At 40.9% G+C, this 17470-nt stretch overlaps 1 protein-coding gene across 1 annotated transcript in view; it reads right to left on the bottom strand.

The window, feature by feature from the left end:
• Positions 1 to 12370, bottom strand: part of SLC17A6 (solute carrier family 17 member 6) — a 41635-nt gene extending 29265 nt beyond the window's left edge. Inside the window, exons 1-3 of the mRNA XM_011286746.4 lie at positions 11225 to 12370; positions 8195 to 8447; positions 6540 to 6658 (exon numbers count right to left, since the gene is read on the bottom strand). Of these exons, the coding sequence (XP_011285048.1) occupies positions 6540 to 6658; positions 8195 to 8447; positions 11225 to 11310 (458 nt within the window). The 5' untranslated portion in view covers positions 11311 to 12370. The remainder of the gene's footprint in view (positions 1 to 6539; positions 6659 to 8194; positions 8448 to 11224) is intronic.
• Between the last annotated feature and the right edge of the window lie 5100 nt (positions 12371 to 17470).

Below are 17470 nucleotides of genomic sequence, written 5' to 3'. Positions count from 1 at the left end.
TCTATTTAATATAATCAAATCAGGGCTCAGGCGCCTCCCTTTGTCACATCTGATGCTCCGGTCCCATATTTAAAAAGGAATACACAAGCACAAGCCAGCCTTCTGGGTCCCTTGGTACATCATTAAGTTGTAAAAATGACTTCATCACTCATGACAGAGAAATGAGACAGCCCCAACAGTGGCATATGGCAGCGGGAGAATCATTCTACCAGCTGCCCACCTGACTCTCTCCTCCCTCAAAATCACGTCCCTCCCCTCTAGAGGCTGCCTCTGCACTGCAGTAGGTTGGATGTGGCAGCCGCAGGGGAAGCCAGAGCTAGAAAGGGTGAGAGGAGAGAATAGAAGGAAAGAGAAGCTCAAGCCAGCAAACCACGTGCAAGCCCTTAGGGACCCCTCCCCCTCTCAATCCGTCTATTTGTCTTGTGCAAAGGGCATTTTCTTTTGTCAGAAAAAGGAAGGTCTCTTCCGTGTTGTCCCAGACACATAACCTAGAGAACCCACAATAGGAAGGTGGCGAGATGCTTGATAGGCTGCTAAATGAGTGAAATAGAGTCACCTCTGGCCCTAAAGGACTGGATGATGATAAACCATTTCCACCGCAGTAGGATGGTGGTTTCTTGCAGCAGCTTTATGTTCATAGTCTGAATTATTTTCTTACACAAAAGGAATTTGCAAATGTTTCTCACTGGAAGGGTTCATGAACCCCTGCTTGCAATAGAGGTAGCAATGTACAGGTAAGTAGAGAAGAAAAAATGGTGATGGATGATAGGTAGACAGAGAACGTTTGTATATGTACTTGGTAAGGATGCTTAAGAATTCATTTCCAATGCTTATTCCAGTAAATAAAGTACATGTTCAGTGTTTTATTTCTGTGAAAGAAAAAGAATAACACCTGTAAATTGTTCCTTTCTGGGCTTAAAACATGAAGATGTTGAGTTTAAAATATCTTCACTCCTCTTTTTCTGAAAATCCCTCCCACATGAGAATTTTTCAGAATCAGGCCAGTCAGAATATTTACCTAAAGTATACCAGATTTCGTTTTTATAATTGCAAATTCAACATTAGGTAACAGTTTTAAAATCCATGCATTTGAATTTGTAGATTTTTTCAGTATAAATCACTCTCTCTTTTGGTATGAATTAAGTTGTATCAGTCAAAATCCCAAGGAAAAATCCCTTCTTTTTTGCAGACAAAAGGTCTAAAGTACCCCACCTCTCCCCCCACCCCCAGTCATGCTCAAACCTCTATAATCTTGCAGGAGCCCACACTGCCAAAGGGCTAGGTAGGGAGAAAAAGTTCTAAATACTGCTTTCTCCTATAGACAATCACAAGTCGTTTGTTTAAGTTGTTACCAAGTTTGGGTTTTGTCTTTTGCAAAGAAAAGAACAGAATCATTCATATGGATTCGGGAATCTGTACACACACACACACACACACACACACACACACACACACAAATACAGTATGTTTTTCCTACCACCAAAATCTAAGGATCCCTTGGGCTTGCTAAAGACTTCTCCTTCTAATTCTTGGATTTCTGTTCTGAATTTGGGGCATGATAGATTGTAGGCACTCACTGAGAGAGCAGATGGCTCAGCTTGCTGCTGAAAGTGAACTTTGTGGTGAAGCACAAGGTATCAGGAAGAGATGTTAAATTTCAGTGTAAAGATAGACTGAGGTCATGCATTCCTGGACACCTGAGTTTTAGTCCCAAACTCTTGGTGATCTTGTGATCCCTGATTCTCTGTTTCCTTTCCTGGTCTCTAAATGAGAAGACTGGATTAGATGACCCTTATTCCGCTTTACTATGGGCTCTTTCTGTTAGCCAAAGTCCACTGTTCAATCTCTTAATTCAAATAAAGAGCTTTTTTTTCCTTAGCAAAAGTCAGGCTAGAAACCCAGGAAATACCTGAAAAGACAGTGTTGCACCAGAATCAGACACTATTTAGATAAAGGATAGGCATAGGGAGAAATAAATTGTAACTATCAACAGAGAAGTCTACCCTCAAACTTAAATGGATTTCTCTAAGTGTATTTATAATGCCGGACTAGAATTCAAAGACTGAATGCGCTGAATTATTAGCACTGTCTATACCATTGGCCGAAAAGCCCTTTTAAGAGAGTCCTTCAAATGAGATGTAAGGCATTTTCAGTGAACAATAATTTTAGCTGTAAATAATGTGTATGGAAAAATAATTTTAAAGGTAGAACCTAACAGGTGAAAAGATACATTGTATCACAATAGAAATAATCCTTTTGCATTACTAATGCTTAAGACAGATTTAAACATGAGTAATACTGAATGGCCATAAGACATTATTTATTCTTTCATTTTCTTCTGAAGTCAGGACGTTATTAATAATAAATGGTAACAGCCAACAATTACCGCGGGCCAGGCACTTCTAAGAACATTACACGGATTCTCTTACTTAGCGGTCATGATACTCATATCAGGTAAGTAGTTTGATTAATCCCCTTTTACAGAAATATAAGCTGAAGCTCAGAGTTGTTGAATAATGTTTTATGTCATTCAGTTATTAAATAGTACATTCAGGAGTCTAAACCCACATGGTTTGTGCTTAGAACCTGTATCTTAACCACTATACCATACTGCCTTTAAAAAATTTTTTAATCCCAAACACTTTTATTCAACAAGTGTCTGTCATGGGCCAGGCACTCTTGAAATGCCAGGGATATAACAGGAAGAACTACATGGACACAACAGCCTGCTGTCATGGAGCTTACATTTTAATGGAGAAAACAGATAAGTAAAATACCTGTATGACCGCTGGCAATAAGTGCTCTGTAAAGAACCAAATCAGCATTGGAAGATCAAGAGGACAGGAGCAGGAGAGGGAAAATTTTAAAATAGGTTTAAATAGGGGCGCCTGGGTGGCTCAGTCGGTTAAGCGGCCGACTTCGGCTCAGGTCATGATCTTGCAGTCCGTGAGTTCAAGCCCCGCATCGGGCTCTGTGCTGACAGCTCAGAGCCTGGAGCCTGTTTCGGATTCTGTGTCTCCCTCTCTCTCTGACCCTCCCCGTTCATGCTCTGTCTCTCTCTGTCTCAAAAATAAATAAATGTTAAAAAAAATTAAAAATTAAAATAAATAAATAAATAAATAAATAAATATAAATAAATAAATAGGTTTAAATAACATTGCCCCCTAGACAGAAGGGATAGCCTTTGTGAAGACAATATCGGCCATGAAAAACATAACGTTGACCAAATATTCTTTGGTAAATCTGGCCATCTTTGGTTATGTCTTTGGTCAAAATTCTGTTGTGTCTCCTGTTAAGTACTTGACTAGGTTCCTCACCAGTCCATATGCAAGATAAAAAATAATCCTTAGCAATTCCACATTTGTAATTATCCGGATTACTGCAAGACCATGTCTTGGACTGTTTAAAGGTAAAATGAATTTGTCCCCGATGCATTTTTATCCGTGTAGTAAGTATGTTCTCATCTAAAAACACCACCGATTTTGTAAGGATTCCTCCTTGGCTTCCTCACCCCAAAGCCCTCCATGGAGGTGACTAAATTTTCCTGCCCACAATGTGCAATAGCCCTTTAAGACAAAGACAAAGGAAAACATGATGCAAGAGTCCTTTCTCTCTCCTTGACTCCCCTGGCTTTGTCTCTCAATGAGGAGGAAAACAGGAATACTTGAAATTTGACCAGAAAGGGACCAAGTATCTGTATTCTGACCAAGGGTGTTGCTGCTTTTGTTTAAAGCACAAAATGAAGAGGCAAAATCACTGCTGTGGGTTTTTCATTGAGAAATTTGCCAGGGGGCATAGCCAGGAGCTCTTCTCTCTAGAGGAGCAGTCTCCACACACCTCAGTTCCTCTACTCTAGTCCTGCCCATGACTGTGATGACAAACACTTTCCAAAGGGAGCTTCTTTTATACCTAGACAGACAGGACTCTATCCCCGTACCCACCCCCCAAGGGAAATCTTGTTCTACTATTAGATGATCTATAGGGAGAGGCTTATTTGAATGGGCACACCATATCTGTAGGTGGAAAACTGGTCTTGCTGGGTTGTTTTTACTGTTTTTGAAAAGGTAACATCATAGGAAATGTACATCTTTCAAACCAATTATAAAAGTCTTTCAGATTTTATGTTTAAAAAAAATTTTCCAAAATAAAATTCCATGTAGCATATATAGGACTACATGGACATTTACCAACATATTAACAATAGGGTCTCGGTGTGATTAAATTATTTATGATTTTTATTACATTTGATTTTTTATATATTTTTATTACCTATTATACAGTAGTTTTCTCATCAGAAAAGAAAATGTTATATATCTTTTAGACCTGTTTTCACAGAAAATTTCCACTGTATTTGTAATGTTTTGTTATATTTTTTAAATGAAGCAAATATGTCAAATCCTAAGGTCTGATAAGGAAGTTACTCTATATTTTCCATATGTTTGTAGTATTTTACAATAAATTTTAACTTAGTTTTCTCAGTCTTGGAGGACATAAGACATTGAAAATATTAAGTTTCTCTTCCTTGAATATCCATTTCAGATCCAAATAGAACTTCTAAAGTTCACAATTGTTTCCTTTAAGGAAAATCTATCAAGTCAATTAGAACCTGAGTTAGCATTAGTCTTTAATAAACATAACACAAATGATAGCAATGAGCTTGTTGTTTTGTTTTTTGGTTTTTTGTTTTGTTTTGTTTTGTTTTGTTTTTTTGTTAACCAGAAAAACCTGTTTACTGACCTCCCAGTGTTACAAGGAGGGAAAGCTGGGGCATCCCTGGTGTTTTTTCCTGGCAGGAAAATGTTAGCATTTTAACAATTGGCAAGCTGAAGGTTTTGACTCTAAAAAAAAACTTAAAGGCACAGTCATAATATAGTTTCACTTCACATTACATTGAGTTTGCTGTATCATTTGTGTGTGTGTGTGTGTGTGTGTGTGTGTGAATTTTCGGTTGTTTTTCCCCTGAAGTGAAAATACTTATATATGTAGGTTTGAATTATCTTTCTGGGAAGTTTATATTGTTTTAAAAAAAATTTTAGGGGAAAAAAAAAGATTCAAGACATTATACATTAGGGATATGAAAGCCAAAAATGTAACACGCTCATTACTACATTACCAGTACTATTCAATGACATATTTTCTTCAATTTGATTTATCTCATCTATACAATTGGGCTTTGTAAATAGCTAATGGTTTTAATTTTACACTGATCCCTTTTTTAAAAGACTGGTTTGTCTCCTGTTGGGTCTGAGTGCTAACCATCGTGGTGCCAAGGTAAAGATGATATTTAAAAGGTACTATTCCTAATCTTTTGCCCTCTTCTTTTGACATTTTGAAAAAATGTTCAAAAATTCTGGCCCAAGGATTGTTAAACCTAAAATAAATTTCCAAGAATTCTTCCCTAGGCTCTGGAGCAGACTGAAAAATCTTGGGCAGGAAGTCACAGCTGGTGAATGGAATTGGAGGTGACAAAAGCCACTAGAAGAGGCGTGGGAGATTTTACTGAGAAATGAGGAGGGACCAGTTTACAAAAGCAAAGAAGAGATCAAGACTGGAGAGGTGCCCCGTTCAAGATTTCTTCCTCAGAAAATCTGAGTTTGGAGGGGCGGGAGAAAGGTGAAGTCATAGATACAAGGTCTGAAGAAAGACCGGAAGTCTTTACTTGGAGTCTTCACGAAGCGATACCTGAAAACGTGAGTGCTTGCGTTGTCAGTTTTCCAATTCAGACTTAGGGAGCACTTGGTTTTATTCATCTTAATATACACAAGGAAGCAAATAAAGCTGCCTTTCACCCTCCAGTGGCCAGGCTGTGCTCCTTGGTATCCCAAACCTTATCAGTCCTTATGCCCCATATTTTGGGGTGTCTCAGCAGCTGACCCCGACGGCAATCCCAGAGCTGGCGCTAGGAGCTCGACTGCAGCCACCGCTGCATTGCTGGAGGCCGCGGGACTCAGCTGAGCGCCCTCCCCACCCCCGCCCCTATTCGCTGGAGCTCATTAACAGGTGGAATCGCACCCCCGGCGCCTGAAATCCCGCCTGCCTCCATAGAAACAAATCCTTCAGACCCAGAGCACCATCTGGGCGGGCTCGGTGGCCCGGCGTTCGATGCGCCCTGCCGGGAGGTCAGCACCACAGGGAGCCGGGGCACCCGAGGGACGCCCTGCCGAGAGCGCAGCACGTGACGCCCCCCAACACACTCGCCTTTGTGCACCCAGCCGCTCAGTCCCGGCCCGGCCACACCCCGCCTGGCCTCAGCTCTTACCAGGCCTTAAGGCACGTAGACCATTTGGCGAAAAGCTGGCTCAGTCAGGGCAGAGAGAAAGCGGCAACTAGGGCCCTGCCTGGCGATCCCAAATCCTTTTGGGTGCCTAATTCTGGAACGAGGCACGAACAGTTCCAGCCCGGAGAGATGGGGTGCCGGCGGACCAGAAGACCTCGCCCAAGAGTTCCAATCCCCGCGGGGCTGTGGTCCCTGCCCCCAGCCTCTGATGCCCCTGGTGAGGGTACCAGCCCCATTACCCCCCGCCCTGGGGACGCGTTACCTGTTGGCTGCCAGCCGAGACGCGATGTAGCCGCCCGGAATCTGGGTGATGATGTAGCCCCAAAAGAAGGAACCGTGGATCATCCCCACGGTTTCTGGGTCCCAGTTGAATTTGGCCTTCTATGGGGGTACAGGAGAAACGGGGTGGAGGAAAAGAGGAGAGTCAGTGTTTGGGCTGCAGACTCACGCTCAGGAGCCCTCAATGCCCGGGGTGCTCCCTGCATTCTGGGGTTGGAGGTGGCTGAATTTTCGTTTCCTAACAAAATTGAGTCTATACCTTCTTATGGAGAAGAAATGCTTCTTTTAACTGAAAAACTGTGTTCGTTTGAAATGTATTGCAGTTAATGGCGAAGCTGGACGCCCTGGCTTTGCTCCCCAACTACTGTCAGCCAGATCTGATCACCTCGATGAATGAGGAGTCCTACGGGCTCCAGTTTTGAAAATTAGAACTCCCCAGGAAGAGATTCCATTTGCTGGCTGGGGACAGAGACCCCTGACCGGGGTCCGTTTAGCCGATGCCAGCCAGTACTAAAGCAGTAGTGGGGTCTCTTCCAGAATGAAATCCAACCAGGGAAATTCTGAGGAAGGAAGGTGGGAAATTTGGGATGGAAGGTGAGGAGGTCGGAGGAGCTAGAGGAAAGGATCCTCCAGGCAAAATGGGGATGGGCGTAGGCGGGCAAGATTTGGAGTAGCCTGGGGAATGGGTGGGGGTGGTCAGTGGAGAGGAGGATTTCCTCAGGGGTGGTCAGAAAAGCTGGAGAGGGGTGTGTGTGAAGGTCAAGACCTAACTCCGCCCTCGCCAGCCTGGGTGAACCTTTAAGTATCTGCATCGGAAAGGCAGAGGAGGGCTTATGCCTCCTGAAGAACTGAGGATCCTTTTCGTCTCTTTGAGTAGTATTTTGAAACTAAATCTGCTTTGCGGGGTCTCTGGGAATACCCGGGGACCAGCGGCGCTCACAGCTTCGCATCCACAGTGAGTTCCCGAATTTCTCTCCCCCCTACCCCCCGCTCTGCCTTGGTAATGGTCGCTCAGATCCCTGAACTGGACGTCTAGACCCACAGGTTTCAGTGACTTTGACATTGACCTTCCTCTCCCTACCCATCACCCCAACACACCCTTCAGGAGATTACCGGACTGGATGACCGGTGACCTCAAGGCACTGCTGAGCTTGGCTTTTTTCTCCACCAGTTAAGTGGACAACTCCTAAAGGCCCTTCGGTGGAAACTGCCCATATGCTCACAGTTGATCTGATTTCGGTTTTGTTTCATTTTTATTATTAAGACTGTTTGGCAGGAATTGGAGGAAATCAGGGAGACATTATCACTGATATGCTGCCTTACTCCTCCGAGTGAAAGAAAAATATTTCGATTTAAATTTAGCGTACATTAGTAAGCACCAACTTCTGGTATGGAGTCACTCTTGACAAGAAGCTAGTGAGCTACATGCTATTTTCCACTTTGCAGGTGAGAAAAGGAAGGCCCAGAGAGCGGAAGCGAAAAGGGAGGCCTTAACGGCTATCACGGTCTATTCCTATTCTAGAAGCGCACCGCTAGCAGGGGGCTGGCGAGCATTCAGGCCTTCGTCTTTCAAGGGGGGAAATGGAGCTCAAACAGGTGAGGCGGCTTTGCGAACCCACACGGCCAGCGGCTGCCCACCTCCTTGATGACCTTGCCCCCTCGGTGGATTGTGCTGTTGTTGACCATGTCCACGATGGCCACGCCCAGGTTGCAGCGGATGCCGAAGGAGATGCAGAAGCCCAGGCCGCTCATGATGGCGATGATGTAGCGGCGCGGCAGGCCGAAGCAGGTGCAATCGCACAGTGGAGCCTTTTTCTCGGGCACCTCCAGGGGCTTCCCATCCTCCGTCAGCTCGATGGTCTCCCCAGTGTCTTGCTTCTTCTCCAGCACCCTGCGTGGCAGAGCGGGGGAAAGGCAAGGACGCGGCGGGTTAGGCACCCCCGACGCCGACCCATCCCAGTTCCCAGGACCCGTCAGGGCTGGGGGCGGGGAGGGGCTCTGCCTCGCTCGACTCCTTCAGGAGTTAGGGTGCTAGGGCGCCACCAGGCTTCGGGACCTCCCCGGCCCTCCAGCCTCCTGCTAGCCCCCCTCCCTGCCGCAGCATGTCTTCAACTTTAATGCCGTCTGGCCCGTGGCACCCAGCCCGCATTCCCTCGGGATCCACCCCGTAGCGGGTTGGGTTAACAGACACAGGCAATTGGGGCCTAACTTTCTCCGAGGGCCTGTGGTTTGGGAGGGAGTGGGTTACTGGAGCGGCGCCTCGTCAGCAACCGTGTAGACTTCTCCCACCTGCAGTGCTTTACCCCCGGCGATGGTCGGTTTTACCCAGCCACTAGCTTCCCGAGGGCCGGTGCTCTGCAGGCCAGCCCAGCTCAGACCTGCACCCGCGCTACCCCTTCCTTCCCAGCTAAGTTGAACCTTCTGGGTTAAAGACACGCGATCCTGCCTCCTAGCTGAGCGCGGGGACCCCCAGGGACTAAGGCCGCTCCTGACCGGCGCCCACGCGGAGAAGGTCTTGTGAGCGCTCTCTGAGAGTGTCACGCACGCATTCTATTGCCCATTCCTCCAGTCCCAGGGTGCCTGTTCACCGTTTACTCTCCCGTCACACATCTTACTTTCTTCTCCTTGTCACTCGAGTTTGAAACAAAGGCCTCCGCAGCATATGGCCGACACCTAAGCTTCCTACTGCCAGAACATGAATAATTAATTATTCACAATCTTGCGTCATTACTATCTCGGTTACAAACACCGAAAAATGTCTTGGGCACATTTCCAAAGACGTAAAATGCGACTTCCAGATACACAGACGTGCCCCAAATCAACTCTGGTAAGATGTCCCACACCACAGTAGATCTCAAATTTTTGCTTTGTTTTGTGTTTTTTAATCTGCATAGTATTTCACAAGATTTCACCCTTAAAATTCAGTTCCTTTTAGGTTTTCGTCCTTGAGGGGAGGAGGAAGGGAGAAGGGGAATGGGGAGTGATGGAATGGTTTTGCTAAAAGCTGAGGGTGTTATGCTAGTCCACGATATATCTGTGAAATGTCTATTAAAAAGAGAGAGAGAGAATGAATGTGAACAGTACAATTACTGTGGACTCTTGGGATGGATACTTTCGATATTTAAACAAAGAACCTCTCCGTTTACAGTTTGCAGATGTTTTTCAATCCACTGTATAGTTCATTTTTCTGTGTGCCCTTTTAAGTGATATATTCACACACAATTATTTTCATACATGGGAGTAAAGCAAATGAAATTTTAAGATCAATTCCAAGAATGCACAGGTTGGGAGCTGACTGCCAAACAATTTGAGGCTACCAGAAAGAAAAAAATGTCAGACTTCCAAATTTTACAAAATACCACCTGGGGAATAAGTCATAAAGGTTTTTGCAGCTATGTTAATTCGTATTTTTAAAGTTCAATCCCAAAGTCAGAACACATGGCAATTTATTCTGGGAGAAAAAAATCAACTAATGTGATTTCTTTCTTTCTTTCTTTCTTTCTTTCTTTCTTTCTTCTTTCTTTCTTTTCTTTTCAATTTTTTTTGTTTACATTGGCTTCCTAGGCTGTTATATGCAAAGTTGGACTATGCACCTGAACTCCCCACCTGATGGCAATTGAGCTGGGAAAGAAGAGCTTTTTTCCAGGGCAGCTGCGGGACTGCAGGGCCCTTGCGGTATCTATTGCCGCATAGGTGCATGATGAGTTGCCTACATGAAGCCCACCAGATCCAAAGAGATTTGGAAAATCAGGAAGTGCATTGGTCATTTTGTGTACATTTTCTCTACACTTCTAAGGGCTTCATTTTCCCAAATGTGAAAATTAGCACTCTCTTGGAATCGTTTATCCTTCTGTTTCTGCCCTCTCTTATTGATTTTGCTCATATTATTAAGGAAAGTGTACTCATATAATATTCTTAAAATAATTTAAAGTTGCAAAATTTTCAGCATAATTAGTACAATTGACTACAGGGACGATAAAAAATTAAATCATTGCCAGTACTTTCAAAGTCATTACGCTTTTTCTTATAAACACTGACATTTGCCATGCAAGACATAGACTTCTCAGAAAAGTCAAATAATTAAAGCACATATATATTGTTTTGGATTTGGGTAGAGGAAATGCTTCAGCTATTAATTATTGATATATTTTGATTCTTCCTCCTTCAGCACAGAAGGAAGATTCCACTGGGAGATTATCTACTTGAGTTGTTTTAAAGCTGAGGTCTAAATTTCTTTCTGCCATTACTCTTTGGAATTTCTTGGTTGATTTCTTTGAGGGTTGTATTTTCTAAATTCATGTGTTTGCATTAAAGGAATTTGTTGTCACTATGAGCACCAAAAGAAAGATTCTTTGAACAGGTGCTGGTCATTTCTCGATTGTAAAGAGGGTAAATCCCGGGTAGGAAAGGATGAGAATCTGCAGGTCCCAAAACAAAAACCACACACACACACACACACACACACACACACAGCACACAGGTTCATTTAGTGCAACATTCCTGAATTAATAAGCAGGTTTCCAGAGCAGCCCCGCTTGAGCAATAGCAGCAACCAACAAAAAAAGACTTTCCGATCATATTACAACCTCTCAAAGCAAGCAGGGTTTACGGAAATAGCCCTGCAGATTTTTTCATGCTGAGCCCCAGGCAAATATGGGTTTCTCTTACCTGTAGATCTGGCCAAGGGATTTTCCAGCAAAATTCTTTAGCCCCTCTTTTCCTGGGGTCAAAATCCTTTGTTTTACCGACTCCATTCTTGCAAAGACTGGTGTTGGCTCTTGCCAGATTTGTATAGTGATCGCTATGAAAGGCGAGAGTTGCGCATATTGTCTTAATCGCTTAAGGTAGTTGTGGGCTTTTTCTTCTCAGCAGAACGGTATTGGTGTGCCTTCAGCAAGAGTGTGAGTGAGAGAGGGGAGGGAGTGAGAAAGAGAATACAACAGAATAGCTGCATGCAACCCACGGGTTTCCTAATAGGAGAGTTGGTAGACACAATCAGAAAGTCTCATTGGAAGGGGAGGATCCGGTGGCAAAGGGCGCACGCAGTGCCATGGTATTTGGGCGGGTGCAGATGAGTCCTTGTCCTGGAAGTCAGTCCACTGAAAAACAATGCAAATTCCCGATTTTGAAAACCTTATTGCTGCCAAATCTTCTGGCTTTTAAACGAAAGGCGGAAATACCACAGAACCTTTGTGTAAAAGCAAAGTCAGAAGAATAGTATTTTTTTTAATGGTGTCTTTGCTGTAGGGAGCAGAGCACTTCCAAACTCATGGGAGCATCTGAGGTCTCAGGTGAGCAATGCTGATGTTAGTTTTTCCTCCTTGCCTATGATCTCCTCCTATCACGCCGGCGCAACTCTGCTCTGCGGTAGTGTCGAATTAAGATGGAGAAAGCTTGCTGCTCTTTGAGGACGTGAGTAAATAACAGATACACAGTTCTGATTTGGGCAGCGTCAGGGAAGATTTTTTTCAGCGCGGCTGACAGCGCTCCTCAGGGCGCGTCTCGGCAGAATTGTTCAGCACCACGGACAGAGTAAGTTTCCGGAAAAGGGAAAGCTGCTTTTGGCTGGCCAGGTTGCCAACTTTCTTGGGGAGCTGGGTGGTCGCCCTGACCAAAGACCATTCTGGGGATCTTCAGGAATGGATGCTATGGAAACCAAGTGGAAATATGTCATCATCTCCAGAGTTTGCAGGGAGAATGGTGCATTTGACTCTTCAAGGGAGGAAGACTTAATTAAAAATTGACAAGTTACTTCTAGTTTCCTACGTTTTGCCCAGCACACTACCGCCAGCTCTGACAATGTTGCAGGGAAGGAAGAGTACATGTTTCATTTATGTTTGTGGAATTCTGGGGCATTTGGGCTCCCTTGGATATAAAACATATGCACACAGAATGCATAATTACATTGTTCATGTGTTGTGTTTTGTTTTAATTCCTGATGGAAGGAAGGAAGGAAGGAAGGAAGGAAGGAAGGAAGGAAGGGAGAAAGAAAAACAGAAAGAAAAGAAAGGAAAGAAAAAGAGAGGAGGAAAGCAGAAAGGGAAGGAGGAGGGGAGAGAAAGAAAGAAAAGACAAGCTGCAACCTCATTGCCCTTGGTTAAATAAAATATAGACAGTTTAATATAAATTCCTTGGAATTTTTTTATTCTTTGCTTAACTAATTTGCAGCACACGATGGAAATATCAATATACTGACAAAATTTGTGGCTGTATCTTGTGCTTGTCAACAAATTATCATTAATATTTTCATGATTTATTTGAAATTGCTTACATTTCTTTAAAATGTGATTTTTTTCCTTGTTCCATCTTCCCCTAAAACAGAATTATAGAGAGACATTCATGCAAGACATTTGTTTTCACATACATAGGTACAGCATCAATGAATCTATTTCATTAAGCAAAGCCAAAAAGCTATGCTAGCTTAATGTTAATTATTAATGCATTTAACATGAATCACAAACCTCTTAGATGCAATTCAGCCAAGTGGTTACAAAACTGATTGCCCTTGAGTCACATTGCCAAGGTCAAAATCCTTGGATTTTATTTAGGCCAACAGGGGGAGTAGATTTTTCTTAGGGATTTTGGGACCAAATCTCAAAAGTATGGATCTAAATAGAGAATCATGTAAGAATGTTCCCTGAATAGGACAAATTATACTATGGATGTGTATACACTGAATGGATAGCCAAAAAAAAAAAAAAAAAAAAAAAAAGATTATCAAAAGTAGCTAAAACCATCTGTCATTATTAAATTTGATAGTTGTCATATTATATTTCATTATGAATTATAATGATGAAAAGAATATTAGAGGCATCTTTCTCTCATTTTTATAAACATGTATTAAAATATATATCCCTATAAAACAGTGGACCAGATTTTTCTTAAACTCCAGAATGCCTCAAGATAGTATCTATCCCCAAAGATGATCAAGTATAAGAAGGGGGAAAAACCCCACTAATCTACCTCCTTCCAAATAAAAGATTCAAGTTAATTAGGACCTTACTCATCTAGGGTGCTTTTCAAAATATGTATGTTTTTCAAATCTTTAGTGAACAAGTTCAATAGACCAAATACATTTTGGGATATCCATGATTTTGAAATTCTGGGAAGTGATGCAAAAAATAGAAGTTAAATAAATATCTGTGAAGCTAGGAAGGTGATATAAAACTGATTCTCCTCAGCACTCCTGCTTACATTTCACCTCAAATAACTAGAGATCTAAACCACCAATAAACTTAATTGCTAACTCTGCACTATAGATTATCTGTGGGGCACCAAGCAATATAAATCCAACATGAAAACATTGTTTCTAGAGTAAAATAATTACATTGACCTTATTGAAATTAATGTCATCTGGCTCCTCCATTCTCTTGATAACAGGGCAAGTACTTGAATCAGAATTATTGCTAATATTGATTTATTCATTCTAAAAATACTCATTTAGTGCCAAGAATTGTACTAGATTCTGAGAATATTCCCAGAAAGATCTCACAAGCTATGGGAAACAGACACATAAATACAATTACAAATAATTATGGATGAAATTGGACAAGAAGATGACCCAGCCTGGGAGTGAAAGTATATGGAAGAGAAACCAGGAAATGATGTTTCCTTGTCTGTCTTAATACTTTAAGAGAAACTTAGCTCCAAGAAGGTGATGGTAGCCTAGTGGAATTGGGTGAGGAGGGGTGGTGATACTTGGAGAGCATCGCAGCCAGAGGGGACATCTTGAGCAAAGTCATAAACAAGGGAAAAATATTGTATGTGGAAAATTATAAGAATTGTTACTAGGCCACCTGAGACCAAAGAATGCCATGTAGGCTTTTCTTGAATTAATAGCTCCCAATATAAGAGACAAATATTCAGGCACTATTTACATATCTAATAGATTCTCTTCATGTGTCATCCCCAAATTCAAACACTGAACATGTACTTTTGTGACCTTAAGATCACCAGATTTCTCTTTATGCAAAAATAGTAGTAGTTACACATATGGTATTAATTTAGTCATATGGAAAAGACTTCCTTTTTGTGGACACCTCCCTTACCTCCTTACTCCCTTACCTCCCTTACCTCTTCCATCTTCTTCCAGCCAATTTTAACAGTGCTTTAAATGGAATTATTAGACAAGTCTTCTTATAGAAGAATTGTCCCCTCTACCCAAGCACTCTTAAAAATAAAAGCTTTCAGGGTGCCTGGGTGGCTCAGTTGGTTAAGCATCCAACTCTTGGTTTTTGGCTCTGGTCATGATCTCACGGTTCCTGAGTTTGAGCCCCACATTGTGTTCTGTGCTGACAGTGCACAGCTTGCTTGGGATTCTCTCTCTCTCTCCTTCTTTCTGATCCTACCCCTCCTCAAAATATATAAGCTATAAAAAATTATTAAAAATAAGAGATTTCTTTGAATTTATTTAATGTGTGTAGCATATTACAAATTATGAATGACTTTGATTTACATGATCTCATTTATTCCTTGTATTCTTAAGACTAATTTTATTCCCATTTATTGAGAAGAAAAATTAGATTTAATGAATTGCCTGAAGACATGCAAACAGTGAAGAAGGAGCATGAGTTAGTGTAGTTTCTCGCAATTTAAGAAAACACAGATTCTGATTCAATAGGTCTAAAGTGGAGCCCAAGATTCAGCAGTTTTAACAAGTTTTCAAGACTACTTGCTCATAAATCACACTTTGACTATTGACAGTGTAGAGTATGAAAGGTGAAATGTGCTGACCTGGGTTTGGGTCTTGATTCTGTGGATTATCATCCTTGTAACTTTTTTTTTTAATGTTTATTTATTTTTGAGAGAGAGAGAGAGAGAGAGAGAGAGAGAAAGCGAATGCACAAGCAGGGGAGGGGCAGACACACACGCACACACACACACAATCTAAAGCAGGCTCCAGGTTCTGAGCACAGAGCCCGACGTGGGGCTCCAACTCACAAACCACGAGATCATGACCTGAGCTGAAGTCAAACACTTAACCGACTGAGCCACCCAGGTGCCCCTCATCCTTATAATTTTTAATCAATCATTTAATTCAATAAATTTTGGTTCCTTAATTGTGTAAATGAAGGTTTATAGTAAGTGGTTTCTATTATACCTTCTACTTGTAAAATTTTATGACTTTTTTTGTTAATTTATTCATTGATGTAAAGCCACAATTCCCTTGTTTATTCCACCATAAGATTGTTCTATTGTATTTGAGCTAAATGGTTAATAATGAAAAGAGAAAAATGCCAATACTATAGAAAACCCTACTTCTTTCTGAAAGTTGTATCTTCTTACATATTGAAAGAAGAATAAATTTATTGCTTGTTTTACTATGACTGGTTATTGAGTTTTATATGCAATTGTTTAAATAATTGTCTTTATAGTATTCTTTAAAATTTATAGAAGATATTACCCAATAACAATGTGATAGGTTTGCATTTGTTTATATCCTTGTGAGGAAATACATTTGAGAGATCCTTTAAATGACTTGCAAATATTGCCCTCTGGTGGAAGGATATACAATTATTTTAGAAGCCATTGTCCTTAATTATGTCATTAAACTACTGTTTCCTTTCTTTCTCTCAATCTCTCTTTCTCTCAATTCTCTCTCTCTCCCTCTCTTTTCAGTACTTGTTAAATTAATATCTACAACTAAAAATATGAAGTCACTTTTGTGCACAATATACTTGCAATTGCCTGAGCAAGTACACATGTCTTTAGAAATAAGTTGATTATGTAAGAATCAGTTAACCAGAGAGTTATTATAAGGAAATTTAACTCTATTAAGATTTATATATGGTATGGTAATCACACAGGGGGTAAATGAGTTAAAATTCTAATCCCTAGAATTAATTGTGATAATCTTATAAATATTTTGGAATAGTAATATAAGTTTGATAAGTTTCCTTCCCCATTACCAAAAAAATATATTTTAGAGGCATCATATTTAATGCTATTCATAAATTTTGCTAGAGCACTTTCAAGACAATTTTATTTCAAAAAATTCTTCAAGGTGTCTAATTCTGAGGCTATTTTAAATACAACATTTTGTATTTATTTTTTTACAAATACTCATTTAACAGATAATTTGCATGTCTGGTGGGCTAGGCCCTTTTCTGCAATATGTAACCCAATGAAGTAAGTATTATGGTTTTTATAATAGACATAGGGAGTATATATGAAGAAAAAAGGTGCTTTGAAAAGCTTTTTTCTTTTTTTTTTCTTTTACAGTATCACTTATTATTTGACTTGAATTCCTAAATCAACATTCATTCTAATAATTACACACATCTTTCAGGTTGAGGCTATACAAATAAGCTCTAGGATTCATCTGTGACTTGTTTCTTATCAAGGCTTCTTAAGTGGACAGTGTTTTGTTCAGCTTTATTTGACTTTACTTTGCAGTGTTAGCCTCAAAGACATTTCCAAGAAATTATGATTATACAATTTCTTGAGTGCCAGAGATAGAAGATATAATTTAGTTTGTCTTATCCACATCTGTGTACATAACCCAATATGTTGCACTGCTATATTTAGTGGCCTAGTATAAAACATCTTTTGATTTCCCTGTGATCTGTTTGATTAAAAAACTAGAAGCTGTAAGTTTTAAATAAAACAACTTGTAATCTTAAATATAGATTTTAACTACCAAAAATGTATGTGTATAATCATTGATGCAATGTGTTCTTCTTTTTGTGTGCATTTTACCCTGTATAATCTACCATTAGAAAGATTTATACATCTTTTCCCGTCCTTTCTTTCTGTACTCAGAGAAAACAATTCTTATTCACTACACATCATTATGTCTTAGGGAAATCCAAACTTAAAGTAATTGGAGACCAAGTACTGTTAGTCTAATGCCCCAAAAGTATTTCTAATTTTGAATCCCATACTCTAGATCTAGAGTAATATGATAAATTATAG

This window comes from Felis catus, chromosome D1, assembly GCF_018350175.1.
Source record: "Felis catus isolate Fca126 chromosome D1, F.catus_Fca126_mat1.0, whole genome shotgun sequence".
Taxonomy (NCBI): domain Eukaryota; kingdom Metazoa; phylum Chordata; class Mammalia; order Carnivora; family Felidae; genus Felis; species Felis catus.
This window is presented reverse-complemented; position numbering and strand designations above follow the sequence as displayed.